This window comes from Dermacentor andersoni, chromosome 3 (genome assembly GCF_023375885.2).
Source record: "Dermacentor andersoni chromosome 3, qqDerAnde1_hic_scaffold, whole genome shotgun sequence".
Classification (NCBI taxonomy): Eukaryota; Metazoa; Arthropoda; class Arachnida; order Ixodida; family Ixodidae; genus Dermacentor; species Dermacentor andersoni.
This window is the reverse complement of record NC_092816.1, coordinates 33,758,855-33,786,706: the sequence shown is the minus strand read 5'-3', so window position 1 is coordinate 33,786,706 and position 27,852 is coordinate 33,758,855. Positions and strand designations below refer to the sequence as shown.

Sequence of the window (27,852 nt, the reverse complement as noted above, 5' to 3'; positions counted from 1 at the left end):
GTTCGGGGCCCCCTGTACATAGCCTCTGACCTTCGCGATAAGGAGAAGGTTTTTTAGTTTTTAAATATCAACGGTGAGTCTAGCGATGAGCGATAACTCGATGTTATTTCTACATATCTCATGCGGCCGCCTATAGGCATGGGAGTGTAATCAAATGGAAATGAAGCAGGTATGTCCAGCTTTTCCTCCGCGCATAGGACGGTTGACGTTGAAGAAGAAAAAAGTAAGCTAGGCTCACGACCATAATATGTGAGCAGTTCTGCGTGATCACCATCTCGCTTACCGTAACGTAGCCTGTGTAGCCACCTTACAGCTCAATATGGGTTGTATTTCCTTTCTTATATTCAACTTCGTTTTTTTACGCTGTATCGTATTAAGTACTGACACAGATGTCTTGAATAATTTAAGCAGCAGGCTTCTGCTTATTAAAAAGTTTGCGCCGATAAGTACTGAATAACGTGTTATTGTGGAATATTGTTGACGAATTCAGATCCTTCCTAAACCACGAGTCATGGACGTTTTAAGAGTTAACGTCAAAGGCACTCCATTATACATGCAGCAAATTAACTCATTTACAGCAGCTTGTCATACCTTACCAGCAAAGTAATAATTACTTCCTTCCGATTTTCTAAACTTGTATTCTCTATCGATGGAAAGAAAAGAAGAAAAAAACAAAGAAAACATTCATTGTAACGAGTCCAATGTCACTGTGCATTTGGCATACGGACCCGCGGTGCAGCTTTATTTCCAACCACTCCCTGCCCACTGTTTTCGTGTGTTCCCGTTTCCTTAATATTGGTCAGGTGACAAGAGCGACGCAATAACCTTTAAAAGAAAAAAAGGAAGTAATGAGAACTAGAACAAGTGTCTCTACAAACAGGCGATTCTGGTAAATCGTAGGCAAAGCGCAGCATTCCTTTTTTGGCCATCCAAAAGTGGGGCTCGTTCTGCGCCTACCTTTCTCGTAGTCAGTTACGTCATGCGTCTACGGAAATATATGGGCGGCTATTCTGGTACGTATCTTTTTCTGAATGGCGCGCTTATTTAGCTGTTTATTTTTCTATAGCCTTTCTGCCCTGACGGACGCAGTTTTTTATGCAACCATACCCGCTTAACCAGGCCGGCCAACGGGAAACCTCGAAGTGGTTTCCCAGGCGCGTTAAGAGGAAACGCCTCTCTCGGCCAAGCTGACCCCAACCCTAACTAATCGAACTGTCTCATCGGACCCGGTGGTAAACAAGTTCTGCGCTAAGAGACAAAAAAGACCGCTGCAGCAGCAGTATCTACGTTTCCTTTTATTTAGGTCATTCCGTGCGAATGTCTCTGGCGCGCCGGAATTTTGATCCCCTCTCTGGTCAAATCGGAATGCCGTTCCGACGAGCCAGAACGTTCCTGTCGCGTCGATTTGTTTCTTTATTGACCGGCTAAATGGAAAGTGATATGCGTCGAAAACTTGACTCTTACGCTAGTTTATTTTTAAGCTTAATCGATACTGTCGCAAGACCGTCCCACGGTCTTGGAGTCTGTCGAGGTTGTTTGTCAGAAAATCCGCAGTTTGCAGATCTTGCAAGCTGGTTGCAGATCTTGCTCCTCGAAGAACGTATGTTCATTCCAAGACACTTTCTTCGGTATCCCCTTTTTGCAATGCGGCAAAAGTAAAAAAAAAAAAAGCTATAGTTTGAAGATAAAGCACTTCCTCAATCAATCAATGTACCAGCACACGAAGCTTTCCTAATTTCTGCCACTAAAAAAAAAGGAAAATGTTTCTGCTTTGACTAAAACGATGACGCAAAGTATTCACTTTCATCCCGATTCAAGGATAATTCCATATTTTGTCAAGGACACTGCCTTAAGCGCGGTTAACAACAAGCACCGAAATTCCACGCTGGGGGCGTTCCAATCAGACCACAAGCGGCATAAGAAAAAAAAAAAAAAAAGAGGAGGAAAAGTCAAACGTGTCCTTATAGGCGGACACTTCGCTTTGAAAAATGTCTCGCCACGGAATGACCCATTTTCGTTTTTGGTTATTCCTCCTCCGCGGCTCACGCGCTGTGCTTATCTCACCATCGCCAGTCCATTCATCGCGGCGCTGCAGGGTGAAATTCATGTCCTTGGCTCCAAGCGTGAAGCAGTACTTCTGCGACACCTATTCGCGCTCTCGCGTTCAAAGGGACGACGTCGCACCATGTGGGTTGAAAAACTGCGGAAACAGGCATGTATAATTCCTCCCGTCGACTCGCAAAAGTAAGTCGAAAACTACGAAAAGATTGCTGCGAGACATATATATATATATATATATATATATATATATATATATATATATATATATATATATATATATATATATGTTTGCGAACCCAGACAAGAAAGGAGAAAAGTAAAAGTAGTCGCGACAGGAGAATGTGACCACACCGAAGCAATCCATACGCTTGAAACGTCTGCGGATTTAGGTTTGGTCGCGGAATAGCCTTTCTTTTTTTTTATTCCATTTAGTTTCTTTGTTACTCGAACCGCCCATACGTTAAATCTAATCACACCGTGTTGGAAGAAATAGCGCGATGCATGCAGATGTCCTTGTGCTCGTGGATTACTGAGCTTCGACACCTTATCGGCGAAGTTTCGAGAGGTCGAAATGTCTCAGTTTGAGCACAAAAAAAAAAAGAAGAGCATAACTTTAGGGTATGTAAATGGAGCGAAAAATAAGAACAACAAGAAAAAGAAAGAAAGCCATATAGGCAGCCGACAGACGAGCTTACTTATAGAGTCGAGGCCATTCCAAGACTGGGGGAACTAATTTGAAGAGTCAGAGCAAAGGAAGGGTTCTCGCGAGATGTGGAACGCATTGACTTTCGTTGGTTGCGCTTATAGTGTATACCATTACACATTATACGGGCTTGTTTGGGAGATTAGCGTATAGCTAAGAAACGGAGCCTGGATAAATTCTTTGCCTTTCGCTTATCACTTCTGTTTCCCCCTCTTCAAGCAAAGTAGCGTTTGCTCTCCGTCTGATAGCACGCGAACCTTAGTTCACTTCAGCTTATACTCCGTACTACGCAGAATGTGCTCTCTTTCTCTCTCCCTCTCTCTCTCTCTCACACACACACAGCGAGAGAGAGAGGGAGAGAGAGAACACATTCTGCGTGGCAAATATAACCACCGTGGTTGTTACAAGACATAAGGAAAGAGCATTTAAAAAAGAAAGAATGACAGCGAACGAAAGCCTATAAATGGAACTGATTCTCGCCTATGCTTACACCAGTGCCAGGCGAGATCACGCGCGCATGCCTACGAATAAATCACAATGGCGAGCTCCGCAGGACAGCAAGCGCGTCTGCGAACAACAGTCTCAATATCGAATTCGCGCCAGCAAGCAGACGCGCGCGTGTTGTATACAGCCCCATGCTCGCTCCTCGTTCGAGCCTTCTGCTTATATACTCCGTCCGCATTTTTGATTCACCAGAGACGCGTCTGGCCGTAGTTGGCTTTCCATGCGGCTGTTCGCCGTCTTTTCTTTATTACTGCTGTTCTTGACTCCCGATCGAATGTCTTCGGCCGACCGAAACGTCCTCGTCCATGCCATTTCCACTACGCTCGGAAACGCGATCCCGTTCAAATTACGACAGTCACGCCACGACTGGCGCGATGGGCTAGTAATAAGAGCGATGTCGCACTTGCACTATAGCGAAGGAGATGCCCACTCGATGCCTTGTTTGGCTTCCCGAATGCGTCCTGTATACGCGAATGTGGCTTCGTTAACGCAGATAGCCCCAATGGAATAAACAGCCTGGTGTTAACAGCGAATAACGTAGACGAGAAGACGAGACGAGAAGACGACGTCTCGTGTCCCGTCTACATTTTGCGCTGTTAACACCAGGATGGAAAACCATTAAGCCCAAGCTGCTACTCTGGCGGAATAAACAAGCCGCCATTATATAAAAAGCGACATCATGTACGTGAGTGGAAGATCGGCAAGCAGGCGCCACGAGTATGAAATCAAATGAACATTATCTTGAACGATGAGAGCAGGAAGCGAGCGAGTGTTTTACAGGATGACGTAGAAATGGAGAGATCGACGTCGGTTGAACAAGGCGTGCCTGAAGCTAGAGTCAACTTTTCGATAAGAAAAGGCAAGTCCCCTTGTCGAAACGCGGGCTTAGGCATTCCTTCTTCGAGCACTGATGATAACAGGAAACAAGCATTAATTCGGCAATATGTTATAGCAATTTCCCGCTGATTTTGGGGAAGTGAAAAGAAAAATGATGACAAGGAATGAAGCAGTGGCATGCAAATGCAGTGCTGCAAATGCATACAATCTTACGTCTGCAACTAAGCACGACTTCGACGTCGTCGTATCACTTTTTTTTTTTCGTTTCTGTTACTGTTTTGGGCTCCTCTTAAAACACTAATACGCTGGGCAACGTTTAAGACGTGATATAGCCTAGTTTGTTACCAGAACAAGACTCGTCGGTTTAAAATTCGCAACTTATCAAACGCATAGATTGTCGGTAACTATCAGGCATACAAAGAAATGCTACCTTAAATGCAGCGAGATGCATTCTTTACTCTCAGACCAGTTGACTTTTTTTTTTTTTTTCGTAGTCTATCGTTGCAAAATTTTATTTTTTACTTACCACGTCAGCGCCGCTTAACCACTTACAGGGTAAGATTAGACCTGGCATTTGTATGAACGCGAAAGCCCTCCTTTCCTTTTTTTTTAATCATCTTCCACCATATACTTACAATCACAAAATGAAAATCGCTCCCGTCCGCTTTAGTTTTCACTAAGACGACAACAGGACTCACTGCAGAATAGCACGAATTTAAAGCCCACTGCATGATCGCGTGCTTTTGATGAACGGTGATCACGTGACACGAAAGCGCATGCACACAGCTAGGTGTATACAAACAGTCTTCCCTCCACATCTACCTGCTGTGCTTTCTGTGCGTGCCATCCTTATATGGCCAGAAAATTCCGAGCTTACCCTTATTTATTACTTTTTTTTTTACTTTTTCATTTGACTAGTGCCTGTCGGTCGAGTGAAGCAGAGCGAGATCCTTTCCCCGAACAGCCGTGTAATGGATTACGGCTGCCCTTCTGTCAACCCCTGCTATCGCTTCCCTCCCGCTCCCCCCCTCCCCTCCCCGTGTGATCTGTTCTCCTACGACGTCGAGCTCAACCTTGCAAAGAACACGCATTCGCAACGACGGCGACGTCACCGCTCTCGGACGTCCAAGACAAGCAAACAGAGCGGCTCTGTTCTTCTCCGCTCCGAAATAGGTCTTATCTGTTTTGCAAGGGATATAGCCAGTTTCACGGGCGAATTACGAAAAAGCAAGACGAAAGAAAACGCAAGTTAACCCCGCCGGTCCGCGGCGGTGAAAGCCAAAAAGGGTCGATTCGTTTTCGAAACATCCTCGCGCTTGCCCAGTCTCCGCCATATCTGACTTTGCATATTCAACTAACTCTCGACGCGCTCTGATTTTAACCTTCTTCCTCCTCCTCCTCGCGGCGACCAGTTTGCGCGGTTTGTCGGCAAAAAGATAACACACCGCGAGGAGGACGGGACACAGGTCGAAAACTCGGGGAATGAATGCCGCCCGCTGTACCGACCACACGAATGCGCGCTTTCTGGAAGGTAGACAAGACGGTGAACAGCACCGAAAAAAAAAAAAGAACCAGAAGAAGAAAGGAACAAAGACAGCATCGGCATGCGTGGTCGGCGATCGTTGCCTCTACCAATGGATAAAACGAGAGAAGAGATAAATTAGTGGACTGGCCTTCTAAATACTGGTTTTGCTTCGATTATTGCGTTCGTTCCGTAGTATATATAGCCTTTCTTCTGCATCTTTTTTTTTTTTCTAGGAGCAAGTGTAAAACTGTAGCCATGCTGTTTGCCGACGACATATGTAAGTTTTGATTAACAGGACGTTTGCCTGCCGCGAAATCTGCGGGTGCATCCGGCGCGCTAACGACGGGAAGGACTATAGACGACGTGTCTGCAGCTCCTGATATAGAAAATAAACACAAAAAAAAAGAAAACGTGGGAGGAAACAAAGTAGCACTTCGCTTTGACGAACTTTGAAGGACATCGAGGAGTTGCTCGCTCAAGTAAGCGTGCGTTGACACGAAATGAAAAGGAGCTTGCTGTCGGCGCGCCACATTACAATCACTCGTTGATAGTGCGTAGTCATGATTTTCAAGTGGTCTTCGATGTATTGGGCGGAATAGCGCGAGAATGCGATGCTGTGCTTTACGCTTCTACGGTTGACGACGTCGAGTGCTTGGTAGAGGCAGAACTTATTAGGTCTCAATTGTCTAAGGCAAAAATAAGCTTGTAGAAACGTAGTAATGGCTGATAAAATTATTAACTGCAAGCCGTTGCTACCTTCTTCCTAACGTTCTTTCTTTTTCTTTAAGGATTACATTAAACATTATGGGCGTTGAATGTCACCCTCTGCTTATTTTGTTTGCAGTTGAGCTATGCTCGTCGCTTCTATCAGAACCTGCGGCGTCGTAACTAAACACCAGAGGTCGCTCCTTTTTTTTTTTTTTTTCGTTCTCGTAAGCAATATACGTTACTCCGCTGTTGCGAGGATGTGCCTCGGTATTTAATTAACTCCCATCCTCCCGTGCGCGACCGCGGATTGCGCCAGGTCACATCGAGCGCCTCGCAAATATATATGACTTATCGACGCGGCGTCGCCAGAAGGGAAGAAAGAAAAAAAAAGTAAGGAAGACAAATTCGCGGTTGGAAACTACAGTATATTAATTACGCCCAAGGCCGTGTTCTGGCTTGTATCCCGTTTCCATCTTGCTTCCTCTTCTTGTCTCTTCGGCCTATAGGCATGCACGCACGAGGACACACACACAGGAGCGCTGCACACTGGTACGTTTGTTCGCTGAGCGCTGCGACCACTCAATTTGGGACCAGCGTCGATGTCGTCGCCAACGAAACTGTAGCACGCAGCGCGCGCGCGCTGTGAAAGCAATTTTCCTTCGAACCGTTTAAGCGATGTCGCAAAGTTGTCCCATACCCAGGCTTCTGTTCACGGGGAAAGTATATGGAACGCCCGAGAAAAATGATCCGGGTATTCTGGCCTTGTAATGAGTTCGATTAGCGCGAACCACGCATGCGCGGAAGTGGCCTGACCGTGAAAGGAGGCCTCGCGCGCGGTGTCTTGCTGGTAAACACCGGCAGCGACAACTTGACGAAGTCGCGAGCTGGTCCGAGAGCTGCGCTCAGAGAGCGCGCCTGCATTGCATCGCGTTTCCTTAATACCGGCATATACGTCTGCGCTATAAGGAGCTCATGCCGCCGCCGACAGAGTTATAATGGAACTCGTTCTGGGGGGGGGTATGAGGTTCCACGACGAGAATTTCGTCATTATACGAGGAGTGCAACAAGGATCGTAGCGCGAATTAGTGACATAATTGCGTCATTATAGGTTGCTGCGCCGCTGTGACTTGCAGATATGAAATAAAAAGGTACTCAGATACAAACGACACATATAATATTTCCTTACGTTTACCAACAAGCCCAACGTCAAGCTGTTCCGAGACGTAGAAGAAGCCTTCGAAACAGTTTATAATTTATGGTGACGTGTATGCCCGAGAAGAACAAAGTTGTTTCCCACATTAACAACATCCCCCCCCCCCCCCCCCCCCATGTAAGCGCAAGCTGAACTGGACTTTTTCTATGGGTGAATTTACAGGTGAGCTGTAGGTGAGCTCCTATCGGCGACATTTACGGGGTGCAGGTAAACAGTCCATACAACGCTCTCCTTTTTCGAGCCATTTGTCTAACGAAGGATAGCTGCGTTTCTTGTGTTCTAGCTCCGTTTCCCGTGTGGTGTCTGAATATGATTCCAAAAATTGTCGTAAAAATATTGCTATGTTCCTGTTGAGCTCTTGTTACCTTGAGTGGCCTTTCTGTTGACATGCGATTGATTATCATGTATGGTTCTTGCAAGGGTATATACGTGGAAAGCCTCTGAGGCAAGAGTCTCGTCGTAAAAGTTGTCCTATTTTTTTTTTTTTTTTTTTGCTTGCTTTCTCTTCCGTTCAAGCTATCTTCTCGTGATAAACTCACCGGCCGCATGGCTCATGGTAGGCACCGCTGCGAGCGGGCTGCTTCCGCCGCCGCTGGAAGACGATGACGAGACGGGAGCGTTGGCCAGAACGCCGCCAGCGGCGAGGGTGCTGTTCAGCGCCTCGGGCGCCATCTTGCCGCCGAGGGTGGCCAGCGTCAGCAGAGTGGTAGCCATGTCCTGAGGAAGCATCGCCTGTGGAACAAAGTCGGCGGCGTGAGAAGTCGTATATTTTTTTTAAAACCGGAACGCTTATGTAAGTTTCATTGAGCCGAGAAGCCTATAGCTAGAAGTTGTCAGCGAAGTCGTTGTCCACATTCCGTTGTCCACGTTCAAGGATTCAAGCAGTGTTTCGCATCGCTAGCAACAGGGGGTTCTGGTGTATATGAAGTGCAAGTATACTGTCGTCATCCTGTTTTCATGTGGTCACATAGCAAGAAACCACACAAGTATAACTTTAACGCCACGACGCCACTGTCAGTGGCATCACAGCCCCGTATGCACAAAAAAAGTTCTTACGCTAAAGGTATTCGCGAGGACAGGCGCCAGTCAGTTGCGATGTTGGACGTATTATTATTGGTGAAGTTAATCAGCGAATAGCAAACAACACGGCCAAGAACGAAAAGCTTAGCGAATTCGGTCCCAGGTAAGTGTTTTCAGCAAAACTACATCTGCACAGTATTTAGTCAAGTGCCCTAAGGTGTTGTTCTACTTCTCTACTAGGGTTCAATTTGCGGAAGAAGCATAATTGTAACCCAGATACACTTGGTTCTCTTTCGCGCAGGGGAGTCGTTCACCGCCGCCACCTTTGAAACGGATTTTCGACGCACAATTTCTCGCAAGATGCCGACACCAAATTTCATGTATACCAGTGCATGTCGTCACACATGTCGGCATAACTCGCGAGTGCCAATGTGTTGCGTAACATATAGAGGCCCCCGCGGATGAACACATTCCACGCACATGTATATAGATACTCCAAACAGGACTCTGGTAACACCGGCGCTAGTAAAGCCAGCCTCAAGATATATATATATATATATATATATATATATATATATATATATATATATATATATATATATATATATATATATATATATATATATATATATATATATATATATATATATATTTATATATATATATATATGGAGAGAGAGAGAAAGAGAGCACTGCGCTTTGACAATGTACTGAAAAATACGCGTATCTGAGGATGAATAAAAATCGTGGGAACATGGTGAGCGTGTTTAGTTTTCTTTTTCGACGTTGGTTCTCTCTTCCCAGTCCAGAAGAACAAGAAGCGCAAGAACAAGAAGAAAAAGCGGCTGCGCAGGACGAACAGCTGAACGCTGACCACCTGTGTTTACAAATACTCTCTCACACTCTCTTAACTTTTTTCTTTCCCTTGCCTTCTCGTCTGTTAACTCGGCCGTTTCGCCGACTAAACAGACGAGAAGGCAAGCGGAGCGCAGAACCATTTTTTTTTTTTTTACTGTAATTATCAGCGCTTGGAGAACAAGACCGCCGCACACACACACGCAATCCAGTACGAGTCGCAGACACGCAAAGGCGACTGCCGACTGCTCCTTAGACGCGCGTCTGTGGCGTGGCGCTGTCTTGCAGCTTACACATAACACGTGTCAAAATTTCATCATCGGCGTTCTTCATTTCTCATGCAACAAGCACGTTGACATCTTCACCTCTCGGCCAGTGAAGACAACAAAGTAACTGTAATATTACCAAATGCCGAAGCCTTATGAAGGCACCCGAAGTTCCAACACGACTTTCAGGAGAAAGCAAGGACGGACACATCATGACGGAAAGAACACTCGGGAACAGTCTCCCGACTAAAACAACTGACTGTGTTGTCGACACGAAATACACGAAACACGTACAGCAGCGCTGATCTATTGTCTGAGCCTTATGCTGTTGCACGTTCTAGGGTGTACAACGTATGCCGAAGCAATTAGTACGCATTTAGTTGCTATTAAGCAGAGTGCGTATTGCTTCGCATTGCACGATGCGCCCATCCTTGCTGTCCACAGAAAGTCGTATTGTAATGTGGACGAGTTCGGGTGAAAGCAACAGCTCACCTTGCGAAAAATATCGCAGTTTCGCAATAACGGCGTAGCAATGAACGCGATGGCAACATGTTGGGATATTACACTAAGTGTAAGACTCGTCGCTGTAGTGGCTGCATGAATTGAAGTAAACGTAAGCTGACTAAGTAAAGCAAAAGGATAGAAAGTTGGGCGAGTTGGTCTCTGTCCGTGCCACTTCGCGCTACAATCCAAGATCATGAATAAGTGAAAACAAGCTGATGTGGTAGGGGTCCTCCGTTTGAATCCTGCCACCGGACGATGTCATTTGTGTTTATTAATTAAAGCCTACGTCTTTCTCAGCGACTTTCCCACAGCCTTTTCGTATCGGGTATATTTCAAACCTCTTTCCTGGGACGATCCCGGAGGTAGTACGCAGCGACGCCAGAAAGTTACATCATATGTAGGTTCGAGCACCGTTATTGTTTCGCACTTAGAATATTTAAATCTGAGAAGATTTAAGATGAAAGGCACGCGCTGTCGGCGTTTTGTTTCATGACATTTGTTTGTGGGCCGCCATTCTCAAAATTCTGAGGAATAATTTGGTCAAGAATGTAAGACCCGGTATGAGCAACGGTGTTCCAAAGTAACCCGCATCTAGCGCATGTCACATAGCATCACGTGGCATATAGCATACATTACCTAAAGATATATACGGAACCGCACACCGACGCCGACGGCGACGGCAAAAAATTGCTAGGGGTGTCCATATAATCGCTATCGCAACAAAAATAAATACGTAAAATACTTCCTTCCCGCATATACAAGTATTACAACGTCACTGTCGTAAAGGCCGAGAGTAACTGTAGAAATTACACAATTAATGAACACAAGCGTTCTAGAGCCCAACAGTTCTACAGCGCAGACCCGTTCTCGCTTGAACTGTTGAGGCCGCTTCACCGAGAGCAGTGGGCACTAAAAGAGCCGTCCGGAGCGCTATGACGGGCCGAACGCGGGAGAGGCGGACAAGCCGAAGCTGCCTTTTCGGGCAATGTATGCGCTTTCCTTCGCAAACTCCGCACTTGGCGCCACGTTTGAACAAAAGAAATGGATACACAAAGGCGCGATGCCCCGTCGGGTCTGTGTGCGTGCGAGGGTGAGTTTACGCCCGCGGCCCTCTTGAACTTTGACGAACGCGCCGGCAGCACGAAAGACCCGAGACGCCAGTCTCAAGCGTGGCGAGGGATTCCGAGGTGCAAGAAAGAAAAAAGAAAAGAAAAGAAAGAAATGAATAAAGGAGGCGGGGGGAGAGTGGAAGAACAAAGAAATGAATAAACCAACGAATCCAGCGGGGCCCCCCACCACTAGACGCGCACTCGTCTCGCATATACGAACTGACCGGCTGGCTGGCCGCGTTATCGGCTTGACTAGGTTCTGCATTTAAAGTTGTTCTCCTTTCTTTTTTTTAAATATTGTGCTCGAATCGTTGCGTTCCTGAAACGTTGAGCCGCCCCTCGTCCTTACTTTCCCGGGATCTGCCAACCAAGGCTGGCTTCTCTCTTATTTCGAGCTTCATCGCGTACACGTATAAGAGGGAGAAATGCTTCAGTCAAGGTTGAACGCCTCGACTCGACCCTTCACGCCGCCTGGTCCGCTAATAAAGCTCCCACGAAAAGGAACGGACTTGAGAGGGAGGCGCAAGGTTTGCTTTTGTGTGTAGGCGCCGTCTAGAACAGGCGTCGTCGTCGCTGCTGCTGCTAAGCGAAGCATAAGGCGCCCGCCTTGCTGCGTATAATAATTCAAACACACGCACACGCACGCACAAGCGCGCTGCCGCGAGACAAAAGCCGAGGCACGAAGGCAATCAGGGCCGGACTAGTGTTGCTGCTGGTCGTCGAACAATCAGAGAGATTAATGGGGCTCGCCTGCGCGTTGTTAATGAGTGCCGATAAAGCGGGGTGTTCGAATCCCGCGTAAAGCCCATAACGCAGATTTCACTGACAACTCCATCAGCGAGCGGTCAAGAAAGGAACTCCGATAAAATAACGGGCCTCTGGCACGGCCATCTCGTAGTGTTCTTGAATTCCTGACGCATAGGGGGGGGGGGGAGGCAGTTGGCCCCCCCGCTCACACAAAGCTGGCGTGAATATAATGGCAGTGTGCGAAGAAAAGCCGCGAGTAAATGCGCGAGGTCTTAAGTGAAACATGAAGCCTGTTGCAACGTTACAGGAGAACGCAGGATGTGCGGGCGGTTGGAGAAGCCAGAAGTGAATAAAGAACTGCAGGCTACCCTGTATCAAGACATTAACAACCTGTCTTGCGAGTGCGCGGGCAGGATAATGCAAAGCAAGCGCTGCGTGCACTTTGTATCGGCGGTATTGTTCCCGTTCTCCTGGTTCAACCTTTGTAAGCGCACGACTTCATATTTCATCGGATAACGAGGACTCAGCAGGTGCATGCGCACCAGCCCGTACGAATTAAAGTAGCGCTTGCGGTATTCTTAATCTAACGCACAATCCACGAACGAGTTGAATATGTCCCAGTTCGTGGAGTTGCTTCGGGACGTATATAGAACGCACCATCCAGTTGAAAAAGTGATCAATGTTAGATAATGGTACGGATCGAACGAGCAAAACCTTCTGACTTGTAAGATGCGCGCCTCTCATACCACTCTAACAAGATCTTACACGTTCATATAGTTCAGAGACACGCGTATGTGCAGTCTTGTAAGCCGGGGCTATTTAAAGCTTCGAGTCGTTGCAACAGCGCTATACCTTATTTATGTATGAGATAGGAAAGTACAACAGAGAACGCCGCGTTGCGCTTTGAGCGCATCTCCTCTTTGCCTGCTCTTCGAAAAGCGCTGCCCCGAACTCGTATTAAAAAAGCCCTTTTTATTCATGCAGCAGCCACACGGACGCGTCTTAGCGCGCTTCCAGACGCCTCTGCGATCCATGGTTCCCATACAGAAGAAAAGCACCAGAAACATTTTCCGAAATTCCTGGTGGCGCTTTTTTTTTTAATCCGCTAAGCTTTCGCGTCATTTGACTGGGACCGCTTCAAGCAAGGGCGTAGGCGTGTAGCCACATGCAGACGCGTGGTTGGCGCGCGCATGTGGCTAGCGCCTCAATATGGCGGGTTTCCGCACGTACCTGCGCGTGACTGCCGAGTAGAGACTGGGCCGCGGCGCCGGCGATTTGCAGCGCCTTGTTGGCCACGTCACCGGGAATGGAACCGGCGGACACGGTCCCCTTGTTGCCCATGACGTCAGCGGAGCACGGGGCCGCCGGCGCGGGTGACAGCCGCGGGGGCAGGGCGCCGCGGCCGGACAACGCTGTGGTCGCGTCGGTCAGCGAGGCGCCCGTGCTGCCGCAGCTCGAAGAGGCCGGGCTCAGGGGTGGCGCCGACAGAGCCCCTCCTGGACCGGCTGCCGTAGAGCCGAGGCAGGAGACGAGCACGGGAGGGCCACCACCGCCCGTTCCCACCATTGTTCCCGTTCCCGTTCCTCCGGACTGCTGGTGCTGGCTGGTGGCACAAGCGGCGGCCGCGGCCGCTGCCTGCTCTTTGGCTCTGGCGACGGCTTCGATGTTTTGCAGAAAAGCTTGCGTGCCCAGCAGGGCTCCCGGAGACATGCTCTCCAGGATGTTGCCTGCACGGAAGAAAGTAGAGACGGCGGGTTTACTCGAAGATGCGCACTACTCAACTGCGCGAGCGGCAGGGCAGTTCGGTATAAAGGAAATCAATAAGACCACTACCAGCACAGGACTGTAAATCGCCTCAACCTGCGCGCCTGCGTTTCTACTGCGGATACTGAGGCAACTTTGTCGCGCCCTATAGGGCAAGCTTAATAAACTTACTACTAGTTCAACGCGCGAGGAACAGAGTTAGCCGATCTGACGCACCACGAACCATTATGCTAGGGGACTACTGCTCATTATCATCCGTATCGGACATTAATGCGCGTTATCATCTGGATCGGACACCAAGGTGGCTGGAAATTAAACTGTCGAACAAGGTTATTTATCCTCTCTCTCTCTCTCTCTGATAAGCGTTGCTGATCAGAGGGATAGAGAAGTCATAAGGGAAAGGCAGGCAGGTTAACCAGGCGGAGCCCGGTAGGCTACCGTGCCCTGGGGTAGGGGAAAGGGGATTGAAAGAGGAGAAGGAGGAGAGACGTTCACACTTTGCACAGTTACATAGACAAGCGTCCATCGCTTAATTAGTCACAGGTGGTCATACAGGCTGGGGTATAATCCGCGTTGCAATCATGAAGATGGCTGCTGCGAATTGCGGAGAGGTCATGACGTTCTGCTGCTAAGATATGTGGCTTACAGATTTGATTCCCAGCAGCAGCCCCGCAGCATTTCAACAGTTCCCCATCTTAAGTCCGACGCTGTGTGCCGGCAGTTTCATGCACGTCACTTCGGAGTGCTGTGTTACAGCCTCTCTTGTAGTTTATAATGTCGCTTTGAGACGTAAACCCAAATCGATTCCGAATACGAATTGAAGCAATAATCATACCCAAGCATAGTGCGCAACGTTTTGATGCCAGCAGCCCAGAGATTGCGTGGCCACTTGGACACATTTACACGAAAACGTCATCGACCCTGAATAACTACTGCGTTCACAGTGCGTGCGTCTATAAGTGTGTATGGGGAATCGAAATGAAAACATCACAACCGCCGAAGCAATTTCGAACGCAACTACGTAGGCTGATACAAGGTTCACATAGGTCCAAACAACACGTCATCTCAAGGGCTTTTCTCTTTATTTTCGCTCATAAATATATGCCTGTACGGAGGAAATGACTGGTTAAGAAATGCGGTCGATTAAAGTTCGCTCGACCAATGTAACCATGTCTATCTATACCTTGTTGCGTTATGCTTATTTCGGCCTGTCTTAGCCTGAACGTCGATACTGTAACACAGACCGCCGTCGTAGTTATTGCGAAACGCACGGCAGGTTATCGACCTGTCAAGTAGGCGAAGAAAAACGCTTTATTCTGCATGCTCATGGATAATCCGTCATACTGGGAAGCAAAGTGTATCGCTGTCCGCGTCTCTTATCGCCTTTCTGTTTCTCCGTTCCGGAAGGCGTCGCGAAAGACGTGGGTGTCGCAAGTCCGCGGCGTCTACAATCCGCGGTGAGCAATTGCACCACGAGCGCAGTGCAGGGCATACTGCGTATTATTCATACGAATGCTCGTGCTGCGAAAAAGAAAGAATGAGTCCCAGCGCATACTTCTCGCAGCGGGGCGTTGGAAAAAATTGCGAGCAAACCTAACCCTGTGTCAACACTTTTAAGAATGAAAGGCCGAGTCGCTTCCCTTCCGGAATGTTCGCTGCAGTGTTGATTTACAGTGTCGCCGTTGCGAGAGCACCGCGGCGGCAGACCGGGACGATTCTCCAGTCTTACTTCTGTCTGTGCATATATATACGGGTGCACACACATCATTTCGCTCGGCACGGATAACGTATTCCCTTTGGAAAAGCAAAGCTGCGATGCGCCTACATGGTACAAATTTATTTTCTTCTCATCGCACGGACGCAGGTCTACGAATAAACCTTCAGAGAGCTGAGCTTCATGTACACATTCATTTTACGCCTCTATCCGCGCGAAAGGTGGCTCTGTTGGAACCTTCCGAACGACGAGTGTGTTAACGAAGCGACCTAAAGAATGACGAAAAGGGACGAGAAGGAAAAGAGGAAGAAAAACGCAAAACGCGGCAATGCTCGCACATAGCTGGTGCAGCACCGACACGGTCTCTTTCCTTTCGCGGTCCCGAAAAGCGTCGGGCGGAGGTGCTAATTCTATTTCTTATTCTTGAGTCGCGGTCCGTGGAGCGGCTTGATTAAACGGGGCAGGGCAGGGCGAATTCAAACAGGCCGCGTGTTAATTGCATTTCGCGCGCCCGAGTCGAGCAGCCCCCCCCCCCCCCCCTCCCTGTCTCCCCATTCACCTCCCCACACCTCAGAGACGCCCAGGAGATGCATTCAGTGACAAGCCTCAATGATGGATTGGGAGCGTCCGCACGCCGACGGCGCTGAGAAGGACGACAACGAACCGAGCATGCGCACTGTCTCTGTACGCGGAGGATGTTGAAAGAGTGGCGCGATACTTCTGGCAGGTGCGTGCATGAAAACATGGTGAGAGAGAAAAGGGGAGAGAAATAAAGAAATAAGATGAGCCTCTACAAGCTGTTCACCGAACAGACAACTCTCTCTCTCTGTCTCTGTCTCTCTCTCTCTTGAAAGCCGTTTTGCTTCGACTGGCATAGAGGCAACGAGTGGCGAGGAAAAGAAAAATCGAATCAGCTTCGGAATCTGCGAGCCACTCCTTGTTTGAAGTGCTCGTTTTCTTGCTATTCGGTTGTTTGTCTGGACATTCCGCCTCTGCTTCCCTTCGGAAGACAAGTGCGGTCGTCGTTGCACAAGGAACGAAAATAGAATGAATTCGCGTAAGGACGCCCGGCTCGGGATCTGGCGCCCGCCGCGGCGTGTGTGTGTGCTCGCGTCCGCTTGGCAGGCGTTCAGAGGAGGCGTGACCGACTGCTTCGCACGTTCGATCAAAAGGCGAGAACGAAATGTAGCAAAACGCTTCGAATAAAGGAATGTTTCCTTTGACTCAGACTCCTGATACGGTCCCTGCTCGTTTAATTTGAGAAGTCGATCCGCGCACGATACGCACGCTCGCGGATCCTTCTTTAATTGCGGGAAAAAAGAAATATGGACGGACGGTGGAGGGCACAGAAAAAGAAGCGACGAATGACGTATAGAGAGTTATTAAGTCGGGCAAGAAGGCACGGTTCCGGAATCCGGTATGAGAATCAACAGCGCGTCTGGCAGTGGGCGTGGTTGTGACGATGCAGATGTGAACGACGATAAGACCGTTTCTTTCTCTCGTTCTTTCTCTCGCTTTCTTTCGTCGTGCTTACGTCAGAAAAACTAAGTCATTTGAATATTTCCTTTCAGATGCAAGAACATGTTACAGATTATAGCCGATTACATGTCAAAGGCTGTACATGTCAAAGACATACAGTTACAGACTGGCGAATTCAGACCGTAGACAGTCAATGCACACAGAAATTTTCAGAAGGCAGTTGACAGAACGGCATCCAATTGTCACTACGTTTGAGAGTTCAGACGCGTCTATGGACACCTACTAGACTACGTACGAAAATAGGTCCAGTGATGAGAAAAGCACCATCATCCCATTACTCATAAGCCAACGTGTATATTATATGCGTAGTACAGTCGCGCTGCATGGGCTATACGTTTCTGGAAAAGACGACACATGTAGCAGCATTTCTTGAATAAGATAAGCCCTACGCTGCTTTATGTCGACAGAATCGACACTGCTTCGAATCGAAAGTGCTTTTCGACAAATAAATTCGGACGATCACTGTTCTTCGCTGAAATTGAAGCGATCAGCCGAGCGGTCTATTCGATAACGCTATATTTTCTCCTTCACGCTAATCTGCACTCCACCTCAGTAACTTGCTGCAGTGCAGTGAAAGCTACCAGGGTCGCGTTAATCGATCAGAACAGGTAACTATAGAAAGGCTCCTACCCTGCCCGCCTCTGTTTTGGTCTTCCGCGTGACTCTGACTGAATGTAAGAGTCACGGAAACAATGGTGGCGCACAATTTGCGACCCATCCTCCACTCTCTGGAAGACACAACAGGCTCTAGCTACTGATTGGCTGACAAGAGTCGTAGCCTTCACTGCAGTGCCCAGGTGTGGTGAGATGGGAGTAGCGGCGGCACTAGAGTGCCCGCAAGGAGTTGAGGAGCAAGGTTGTGCCAGACAGTATACCTATTATTCACGCATTGACGCCGCATGTACAGTAACCGCAATAAGTACTGGACACGGGGCATACGAGGGTACAATACAGGAATAGCAAACCTGAGAAGAAGCTTCGAAGGCGGCACCGAGTGAAAAGAAAATAGCAGCGCGCCCGCTGGACGCACGCGGAAGCGAGAGCAGAGAAGGCGCTTTAAAAACGGTCTGCAAACAACCACCGCGTAGTGCGGACAGCTCACGCAGACTGCCCACCAGTGCGACGACGGCAAAGCCGCAGAAGCGGAGGACACAGGTGCGCGCCGAGCAGAGGGAAACGGGCCGGGAGGCGCGAGAGATCGTAAATAAGAGCCTTATCTGGGAAACCGTCTCGGCGAAATCTTGTTCAGGAGCGAGCCGGTGGGCACACACGCCGCGAGCGGCGCTAGAGCACGCCTCGCACGCGCGTGTACGCACACGCACGTACGGACGCGGTCAGGACAAGACGCGTATACACGCGTCGCGCTGCTGCAGGCGCACACGGACGCACAGAGCCACGCGCGCGCTCAATGCGCAAGTTTGCTGGTGCTGCTTACTGGTGCTTGCTTCACGGGGATCTTCGCTCCCCCCCCCCCCCCCTCCCCCCACGGATCTTTCGGCGAAGGATGACAGAAAGCGTCTGAAGGCAGTGCCGCAGAGACAAGGAGGAGATCCTTGCTTCAGCAACAAATTACGCGCGGCATCTTGCGACGCGATCGGTGTGATGATCACTGCTGTTATAATGTGTTCCCATGTCGCGCCGACCGTTGCGGTACATTGTCCCCTTTGTCATCATCGGTATTGGCCTTCTATTTATCGTCGGATCAGTTTAGATGCTGTAGGTCGCATTTAAAGCTTTGTATTAAGCGACCATACAGTCTTTCCTGCTATATAGATTACATGACACCCAAGCCACCGAGGCTTTTCAGTGCTAGTGCGCCTAAGATTAAAGGTGCGATGCAATGGAGAAAGCAGGTAAAAGAATGCGCCAGAGAGGGCTTCGGGAAACAGCTACACGTGTAGTGTCTAGAACAAAAAAGAGAGAGTAAGAAATAAAATTCAAAACTGTGACGCTTTCGCCTCATTGGTCCAGCTATTCTACCGCGTGTTCGTCTCGTTCGTGGTTATCGGTGCGACGAGTTGCGACGCGGGTACAATTAATTTTTGGGATAAGAAAGAAGCACAGCGAATAAGCAACTGAGTGAAGGCAAGACGTCCGGATGGTATAAAGAATTAAAGAAAGGAGGCCCAAGAGCAAGCGGACGAACCGATCGAATTGACGGATCGAAATGGAGGCGCCAGCTGTCCGCGTCGTGCGCAGACCCCGTCGGTGCTTTCAGCGGGAGTGAAAGAAGGAAATGGAACTCGCATCGGTCACTCCGGCGCAACGTTAATCAGCAAAATAATTGCGAAAAAGCAGAAATGACAACCTGTGTGCTGGATTCAATACATGTACGACCGAGTTCCTTCCATCGTTGTATGTATGTCACTGTCCTGTAGTCCTTCCTTCTTTTTCTAGCAATATAATGACAAGGAGGAACAAGGAGTTTGTCGTAGGTTAAGGCACATCGAGTTGACGAATATAGGAGTACGGAATTCTGTTATAGACAAGACGGAAAGCGCATGAACGGAGGGGAACATGATTATGAACCGTGCGGAAGTTTCGAAAGATCTGCGACATCTTTTTTTTTTTTTTCAATGAATCGCTGTGTTGGTTAGCAGAAAGCGACTTTTCGGACATGCTTTATCTGAACTGGTCAGTAAAATCGGTGGTTCTGACTTTGGCTCAAAAAAATACGATGTATTTGATAACGAAGCGAAACATACGTGGGCGCGCGCCCTTGGCGCAAAGAAATTAAGACGCATGTAACAAAGGGGCAAAAGTTATTTACAAATCCTTGTAGTTGATTGTTGCATTGTTCAGTTTATATTTTTCGATTGGTCCACTCTGATGAGGTCGCCGTTTCTACTCCTCTTGTCAAATAAAAGCGTTTTCATGTGTATGTGTCCACAGATTTCCGAAATCACTTTGGCAGCATAAACAAAAATCCAGTGGCTCGAGCTACCGTTGTAATGGTGCTGCCATGTTAGCAGTTGCAGTTGTGTTCGTTCCCGTATACATATATCCTAAAACGTTAAGGGTCAAGCGTGGTCATCAGGACAGCGAATGCGGATGTCGGCGAATGAATTTCCCCCTATAGCGGCTGAACAGAGCCTAACTTTCTGCCTCCTGATGACCCAACAAAGAAAACATTAATAAATAAATAAATAAATAAATAAATAAATAAATAAATAAATAAATAAATAAATGCTATTGGTGCGACATGTCGACGAAAGAAAAACTGAAAAACTGAATTTCACGAATGAAATTTTGTGTACTATGACTTGGCGAGCAAACCCTCTCAGGCAGAGCAATTCATTCCAACGTACAGGTGCGAAATGCAAGGCTCTATAGTGCATCCTGGCTCCGAGCTTAAGATCTGGTATTGGCAACTGTCCAAGTACCGGCATGAATGTTGAGAAATGCTACCGGCGGCTCTTCAAGTATCAGCAGCCGATTTCGAATAAGGAAAGGAATAAGGAATAAGCGGAGGCGCGCATATGTTGCCGGACGTCGATAGAGAGCTAAAATAATAGCAGCAATTTACACTCTTGGTGGGAACGTTAACGAGGCACGAGTGTTTTCATAGCAAGGACGTCACTTCCTCGTCACATTAAGCTTCAGTCTGCAGGCCACCGTTGCCCGCTCTTGCATATTTTTTCCTTTCGTCTATCGAAAATCCGCACACTGGCTGCAGAGAAAAGTCGCTATCAATTTTCTTTTTTAATCTGCGGTGGTCCACAGGCTTCCCAAACGGTTGTTTACAGATTGACTGCAAACGTTAGCCGTGAAAAAGTGTCAGGCCGTAAGCCCGCAGGCGGTACGTATACGATCTATGGGCACTTCACAGAACATGTCAAGAAAACCTGTGCTTCGCAGAGCGGGATCAAGTGTACGTGGCGCATAGGAAACCTTCCCAGCTTGAAGAAACAAACGCAGCAAGCGCATTGAAACGAAGCGAAAATGCGGCTTGAATGAAAGTTTCTGTTTATGTCCGTCGTCTTATGCAGAATGCAATAAAGCAGGCGTGGCGCGAAGCTCGTGTCGTATGGCGAAGAGCAGACAGAACAATCAGAAACCAGCAAGAAAAATACAGAAAAGAGAGGTGCTGAGTCATCAGGATTGTCAACAATGATATCACTCAACTGAGAAAGGACGCGCTAAAGAAATTCATTCGGTTTGCCTTCTTTCTTTTCATCTAGGCTGACTGCGTAGTGATATCTGCGCGCTGCTTGTTATTAGATGCGAGTCCCGTAACGCCCGCAGCAGGCTTTCCCGAGAGATCGGCGCTTGCATTTTGCTTTTGGTGTTTGCCATCTCAGCACCACCACAGCGTCATGCGTAGGGCGCACACAACAAGATAACCGCTAAGTGAACGGGGCCTCACGCTAGCTCTAAAGGAGACGTGAGCAACAGCACAGAGAAGCAAGAAAAAAAAATTGAAGTCGGAAACAAGTCAAAAACTTGGCGCGAGCGCACGCGCGCGTAGACAATTCATTTGCGGAAGGGTGCTAATGAACGGCATAAAAAATAGGACCCGCGGAACAGCGTCGCGAAATGGAAGTATGCGACAAACAAGCAAAACAACCTAAGCTCTATTCAAAAGCACAAGTAAAAGACAGGCGCGGGTACCCAACCCGACCCAATCCGACCTCCCCTTTCTCTACCGGGCTGCACGACTGAGCACTTTTCAAATGGCACAAAAACAAACGAGTCTTAACAGCAGCCAAATAGACGCCAAACACTGGGTGCAACAGAGAAGAAGAAAAAAAAATGAAATAACGGAAGGAATGAAACATAGCATGGCACGCACGCAGCAAGAAAGAGCATCAGGACGACAACGCGTTGCTTCATGACTCACTGCAGAGAGTGCCGCGGCTTCAGCCCACATCTTTGGCGGGGCCATTTCATTTCCTTTTCTCGTTTCATTTTTTTCTGCCGCGGTGCTTCTTGCGTCGCTGTTTTCTTTCTTATTTTTCTATATTCCTGCAATCGCATTAATTGTTATTTTCTTTGAGTGCTTTCCATCGTTATGTGTGCGACTGCCAGGTTGAAGCGAAAAAAAAAAAACAAAGAATAAGAAAAAGGGAAACACAATAACGAAGAGGATACTGAAGGGTGCGAGGACGGCACCGACTGTTTGTTATTTATCGCCTTCCTTTCGTTTATCTCGAAGAGCAGAGCAGAGACTTCCAGGAGAGATCTAGAGAGAAAGGAACAATAATAAAATAAGAAAAGTCCAGCTGCATCAGCCTGGTCGCCTCTCAGTCGGTGCGTGCTTTTATTTAACCACAGCGACACGCCTTCGCGCGTCGTATATGCTCGTCGTGAGTCATGTGTGTATTGCTTCAGGCTCTTTCCATTTGCGTGACGGGCCTTATAAGTCCCGGCGCGAACGAATGGATCGACGATGCATGGAGATAACGCGAAGGAAACAAAAATGACGAATGCCCAGTCCTCAGGAGAAAAAAAAAAAAACAAAACGAGTCGAGATTCCCTTTTCTTTTCATTAACAAGACCTATAAAGGCTTCACCATTGTATGCGTAAAAAAAACAAAAATGTGAATGCAGCTTCAGCGCACATCTTGTAATCTATATGCGAAGCGAAGCTATCATGAAGCGGTCAATCGAATGCTATAAATTTGCCCATTTCATACCTGCGTCTTTGTGAGTAAAGGAAACTGGCTCGCGCGTATTGTGCTCTTGCGGCTCGAGCTATAGTTGGCGTTGACACGATAGAAGTATACGTGTGATACTGGTCCAATGAATAGAGCGCCAATCTGCTGTGTATAGGAGGACCGATATTCGATTCCACCGTCAAGCCATTCTTTCGACAAGAAAACAGCAGCTATACAGTCAAGAAAGCCCGGGATTGTTTGTAAAGAAACCTTCGCATGAAAATGGCGCACGGTTTGTATTTACTGGGGCAAGCGTTTAAAGCGTGACTCTATACCATGGCTGAAACGATTGGAACTACAGGTATACGCCACAAGCTTTTGAACGCAGGCTGGTGCTTGTTATGCATGATCACTAAATTTTGCGGTTGTGTACGTTGTCGGCTAACGCAATTAGAGCGATGAACGAGCGATTCCTCTCAGATACAGGTTTTACCTACATTGTCTCCAGGCTTATGGCCCTTTAGCGAGCAGTGGCCATTCCTCATAATTATAATCAACCTGATTTAGGTACACTGTAGAACGAATGCCTTTCCCAGCGACGGTATGTTTCAAGAGTTAGCCCAAGTATCGTGGTTTACATTCTCTCGCTATACTACCCCATCACACAACCTAACATATCGGAATACCGGAAGTTTGCCGCGCCCTCTCCACTGTCATCACGTTACTCGATGTTACATAAGTCAACAAACATCACTGCTTTAAAATACGTTATTGGCGTCTTCGGACCAAATAACAACGAACTGACTGCGACAACAGAACAAAAACGATATTTTCCCTGTCATTCTCTTGGCAGACACCTTGTCTGTCAAGAGAACATAACGAGAAACAAACAAGATAACAAACATACAGCATCTGTATGCCAAGGCTGCATACATATGCGCGCAAAGGTTTATATGTGAATCATCCACTTCAAGCGTGTAAATGTTGCAGCCACTTGCCCACGTGACCTCTATTCTGGAGTTTATAGGTACAGATGGGAAAAAAAGAAAACATCCAATATTGAGTTTCGGTTGTTTTTGACATCGTACGGGATGTGTGGCCTCAACAATAGCTCATATGTACGGAAGCTGCTCAAAAAAAAAAAAAGAAAAGAAAAAAAGAGGCTCAGCTTCAAATCCAGTTAGCAACCGACGTGTCTCAAACCTCTTCGACCCTTGACTGTATACTTCTGTAATCATCTCGTCAACTCCCAGCCTGTAATTCACGGCAACTCTTCTCCTTAATCCCTGCATTCCCTTCCCGCTCACCCTTTAGCAATGACTACGCACCATGCGTGTTTCGCCTGAACTCCAGCAGGCCGTAAAATCAGCCACGCAGCTAGACAGTCGTAGGCCTAGGGACAAATAAAAATACAACAGACACCCTAATCGCACGAGCCAGGAGCAGTGCGGTGCGAGCAGTATTAGCTGGAGAAAACACCGCTGCGCGTCGGTTAAGAGGAATGTATCCCCCCCTTTTTCCGTGCTCTGTGCAGTGGGCACCCGAGCGTTTTCGCACCGTATACGCGTTCGCCACCGCTCCTCCCCGCAGCCTATCGTCAACGGCGGCTGGCGTGGCGTAGCGCTGGCTAGCGAGCGAGCGAAAGAAAGGCCGGGAGTGGAGCCGGCGAGCGATCCACAGTCCACGCGCGCGTGCGTGTGTGCGTTTAATCCAAACACCCCCCGTCCCTTCCCACCACCCCCACCTCCCTTCACGGCCTCCCTCTCTCGTGCGTCGCGCACCTCGTTCGAATCCATGCGGGCTCGCGAGCGGCGCTGCTGCTGCTGGAAGGGACGGGAGAAAGACCGTATTCCAGCTCTTCCGCATCATTTTCGCGCGCACGACGTCGGTCGCGGTTCTCTCCTCCTCCTGCGTTGGCCCTCTTTCCACAACGCTGCCGCCGTCTCGCGCAGGCAGCGCTGGCTCGCCAAAGAGAGCGAGGGAACGGAAGGGCTGCTGCTCGCTGGGTTGAATGAAGGAAAGAAAGAACGATAGGGAGAGGCGCTGTGGCTGCGAGCGTCAGGAAAGAAAAAAAAGCGCTCCGCCCCCTCCTCGTTGGCGAAAGCCAATCGGGAGCGACCACCTTTCCTCGCCGGATACGCCCCCGCTGTAAGAAAAAATAAAGGGGGAGGAAAGTGCTGAGAGGGTTGCTTGCGCTGGAAGGGGGGGGGGGGGCAGCGGCGAGGGAAGGGGGGCGCTAGCAGCAAGGCACTCTCGCTTTGTACAGCTACTTTTTCGCCCCGTTTCGCTCCCTGTACTCGCCGGGTTTCGTCTCTGTTTCTTCTTTACTTTTAATGGCACATCTGCTATTCTTATTTGATCATTTCAAAGTAGACGCGAAAAGAAAAAAATAATTGAAGCGAAGAAAGCAACGGCTCCGGTGAGAGATGGGGAAGTAGACAGATGAACTTAAACACAAAATACTCCTTATAAAGCGAACGAGAGAGACGAGATGGCTCGAAACAGGAGTGAAAAGGAAAAAGAAGAAAAAGGATTTCAATCCCGGCGGCCTGCGCGCATCACGCTGGTGACGTCAGCTCCCGGAGAAACAATAGACGACAGACAGACGCTGAATCCCCCACCCCCTTCCCCTCCTTCTTACAGGGAGACCTCCGCCTCCTCTTCCTTCCCTGCGGTAGACACACGATGCTCGGAGGCGGGAAGGAAATATATTACAAACTCAGGGACGGCTCCGAGGTATGCCAAGGCTTTTGAAATCTGCGGCTCTTTTTGTGCCTGGCTTCGTTTTTCGCGCCGCGCGGCGCCGAAGCGTTTACTGTTACGGCGTTTGTTCTTTGACGACCGTAGACGGCGACGCTGCGAGCTTCTCCTCTCGAGAAGCGCGCGCGTACGTGCGCGAGCGTGCCGAGTGCTTCTGCGGCTTTCTTTTTCGCCTCGCCCGAACACAAGCGCAGGAAATGCGCTCGAATGAAGCGAGAGAGGGGATCCTCTTCAAGGTTGAACAAAGGTGACTGACGTCGCCTCTTTCTCGGGGGGGATCAATAGAGGTCGCAGAATGTGGCGCCATACACAGGGAACGATGTAAGAGGAGAAACGGGCATCGGCTTCACTGAGCTGCGGCGAATCAATAAAAAATATTAATAAAGGAATTACCCGGCGCGACATGCATGACTCTCTCCTACCTCATTCTTATTTGCCACCTGTGATTGCAGCCTGCTCAGTCACGCTATAGTCTGAGCAAATTGTGCGTCACGTATCGAGAAGGCTGCAAGGAAATTTGTTAGCACTTAATTTAGATTTCCTAAATGCGGTACATATTTTCTTTATTCAGAATATCAGTGCAGGCGCTGCTGACATACGGCAGTATCAAAGCTGTCGTGAACATAATAAATTGCGTGTGGTAGCTCACGCTTCTTGGATATAGAATAACTCAACTAAAGACAGTATATTTAAACCGGACGCCGAATGCAAGCTTCAAGCTATATTAGTTATTATGCACATGCTCTGGAGATCAAGCACGACTTGCAGCGCCAGCGCACCACATGCACGATGCAGCGGCGACTCTGGTTATAGCATGAAGGGACCATGGCTTTATTAGATCGCAAGCAAGAAAGGTGCACGAGGGGTGCTCACTCTTTAAGGCCCTTTTACTTTCACACGTCTCAATAGAGTACGGATGCAGAGTAATAAAGGGAGCGGCTTGATACTGTTTTGAATGTGAACATTATAAAGCTTGCGCCCTAAGTGGAATAAAACGGGAATGCATCTTTCGTCTCACCAAAGGTAAACGCCTCTTCGGTGAGGGGGGTGTACACCGAACGTGATACAGCACAGGCCCAAAAATAAAGTTGACAAGCCATATATATCATTTCGTTTCGTGTCCCCTAACGAGCGCCTACCGCCTGAAACCTTTTCTTCGTTCTCGGAAACGTCGTCTTCTTGCTCGAGGCATTAACGCGGCTGACTTCGCAGTCTTCTCGATGCGTGCACGAACACGCGCATATAGGCGGGCGAGAGCGACATACACATAGATGGTGGGCAAACGACATGCAACTTCTGTCATTCCCAATCGCGATGGCGTGTGTCAGCCATTTGTCAGGGCGCCCCGGAAGGCAAGACGTCGGCGCGACGATGGAGCGAGGAGGAAATGAAGAGAGAAAGAGAGAGCGCATGTGCCAATGTCCTGCGAGAACGAAGGCAGGAAGGGATGCCGCATTGGCGCGTGCACTTATGTGCACAGGCGCACGGAGGGAAGTGACCGGCCCGCCTGTTTACGCGAAAACAAGCAGAAGTGAAAAAACAGAAGCAATAGAAAGGACTGGTGGCAGGGATCCGGGCTACACCCTGCTTAAGTAATAGTGCGCAGCGACAGGGAAGGCATGCACACTGGCCAATCAGGGGGGCTGTATAGTTCGCATCGCAGTTAGCACGTGATAACAGCTCGCGTTTAACAGCTTGCACGCACGCCGGTCGATCACGACTGTGCCCACTATGCGAGACAGCCAAAAGACTGCGGACAACCAGGAAGCGTTGTTAAGTGCCAACGCGGCTTTGAGAATTTGTCAGCCGATACGAGTGAAGCGCTGCTCAGGCTGCCGCATAGCGCTGCACGCTTCTAATGAGACACTCGGCGCATAGGAGTCACCGGCGGCTCCGCGCTGGCGCCGGATTCGGTCCGCAGACAGAAACGAGACTGCACGCACAAATTTCATGCGCGCGCTCGCGCGACCATCAAAAACAGGCAGCGAACGCGGCCGAACGTGAGCGCAGGAGAGGAGGGCAGTCGAGAGAAGGGGATGGGTATATAGTGTGCTCACATACCCGGCCAGTCCGTGCAGCTTACGGAACGTATACATATACTAGACGGCTCACAAGGGCGACCAACAGAAGCGAGCGAAGGATTTCGACTCACGATTCGACGGCGCCAGCAACTGCGTGTATTTTTTTTTTTTTCCTCGCTCCGTCGAGATCAAACTACACGCAGTATAGGCATATTGATGGCGAGCGGGTAATGCGATTCCAGCCCGGACGCTATGCGCTGCGCTGCCACCGGTGGAAGCGAGGCAGGCCCGGTTCGAAGAAGCGTTATGGAGGAAAAGCTGATCTGAGATAAGGTTCGCGTCGGATTGGACTTCTGGGAGCGCAGAAAACGGGCGCCCGCGATGGCGTGGCTCATAAAGGTATCG

The 27,852-nt window shown here is 48.8% G+C and overlaps 1 protein-coding gene across 1 annotated transcript in view; it reads right to left on the bottom strand.

Annotated features, from left to right (window-relative positions):
* Window positions 1–7,707: 7,707 nt before the first annotated feature.
* The window catches only part of LOC129381745 (uncharacterized), a 64,429-nt gene continuing 44,284 nt past the window's right edge, over window positions 7,708–27,852 (bottom strand). The window contains exons 2-3 of the mRNA XM_055064847.2: window positions 13,283–13,779; window positions 7,708–8,283 (exon numbers count right to left, since the gene is read on the bottom strand). Coding sequence (XP_054920822.2) covers window positions 8,068–8,283; window positions 13,283–13,779 — 713 coding nt within the window. The 3' untranslated portion in view covers window positions 7,708–8,067. The remainder of the gene's footprint in view (window positions 8,284–13,282; window positions 13,780–27,852) is intronic.